The sequence below is a fragment of the Sander vitreus genome, chromosome 14, assembly GCF_031162955.1.
Source record: "Sander vitreus isolate 19-12246 chromosome 14, sanVit1, whole genome shotgun sequence".
Lineage (NCBI taxonomy): Eukaryota > Metazoa > Chordata > Actinopteri > Perciformes > Percidae > Sander > Sander vitreus.
The window spans coordinates 10,344,551-10,345,603 of record NC_135868.1 but is presented as its reverse complement, the minus strand read 5'-3'; the positions used below and the strand labels follow the sequence as shown (position 1 = coordinate 10,345,603).

Sequence of the window (1,053 nt, the reverse complement as noted above, 5' to 3'; positions counted from 1 at the left end):
ACACCAGGCAGGCAAAAGGGATGATTGCAGCTGCTGAACAGAAGCACACAGACTTGTGCCGAGTGCTGTTCACAGGGAGAGGAGGAAGACCAGTTCAGAGAGGTGGAGATCTAGTGGATTGCAAAGAAAAGAAAAGAGAAGAAAGAAGATTACCAGAGTTTTATGAGAAAGTGTATATCAGGCTGTCAAAGAACGTGCAGGGAGGCAACACGTGAGAGGGCACACACATACAGTACCTGCCCTACACATTCATACCCTCCCAGCATGGACCGGGACAGTCAAAGCGAGGATACTTTGTCCACTATTGTTCTGGAGAACATTAAAAACAAACTGATTCATGCCTTCAGGGCGACAGGAGAGTCTAGAGAAAACCCTCAAGACTCTGGTTCCACTGTCAGACCAGTCAGCATCGGTAGGAGTTACCAAGCCAACGAAGAGCTGCGGAGGGCGCAGATAGATGGAGCGATAACCTGGCTGAGGTCTGAACTGGTAAGTTGACTGACAGATTTGGCATTTTGTGCCTTTTCCAGTTTGCAACAGTTGTCATGTCCAGAAATGTCTGATTTATCTGTTGTTGTCAGTTCATTAATGTAGAAAATGTGGAAGGAAAGGACACCTTTGTGTCGCTGCATCTAAGTATAAACATTATAGCTTCAAACATGCTGATCAAGTTCTTCCATTGTTGTCATGCAGCTGGAGATGCGCTCACAGGATCTCCAGCTGGCTCAGACACTGCTGGGGCTCAACACAGAGATCCAAAGACTGAGGAGGGAGAGTTTCGGAGGTGTGGAAGTAGAGGAGGATGATCAGCAGTAACCGGCCCCAGTAGATAGCCCCTTCTCTGGGCAAAGACTTGTAACTAGAGGTGGCAGAATGCCTTTACTGGAACCCATGGCGGACAAGGAAATGGCCCTGTTGCAAGATGCAACAGAACAGAAGAGATTGAAAGCATTTTCTTGTGATAATGGCTCATTGTAATAAAATGTGTCATGGTAAAAAAAAAATAGACACCTGTTGCATGTAAAGTAAGCCTTGTAGAGAAAAAAAGAAAAG

General features: G+C 46.0%; 1 protein-coding gene across 1 annotated transcript; it reads left to right on the top strand.

The window, feature by feature from the left end:
• Window positions 1–264: 264 nt before the first annotated feature.
• On the top strand, window positions 265–816 carry aard (alanine and arginine rich domain containing protein). Its single transcript, XM_078268288.1, has 2 exons — window positions 265–489; window positions 694–816. The coding sequence occupies exons 1-2, from the start codon at window positions 265–267 to the stop codon at window positions 814–816; spliced, it is 348 nt and encodes a 115-aa protein (XP_078124414.1).
• Window positions 817–1,053: the final 237 nt, after the last annotated feature.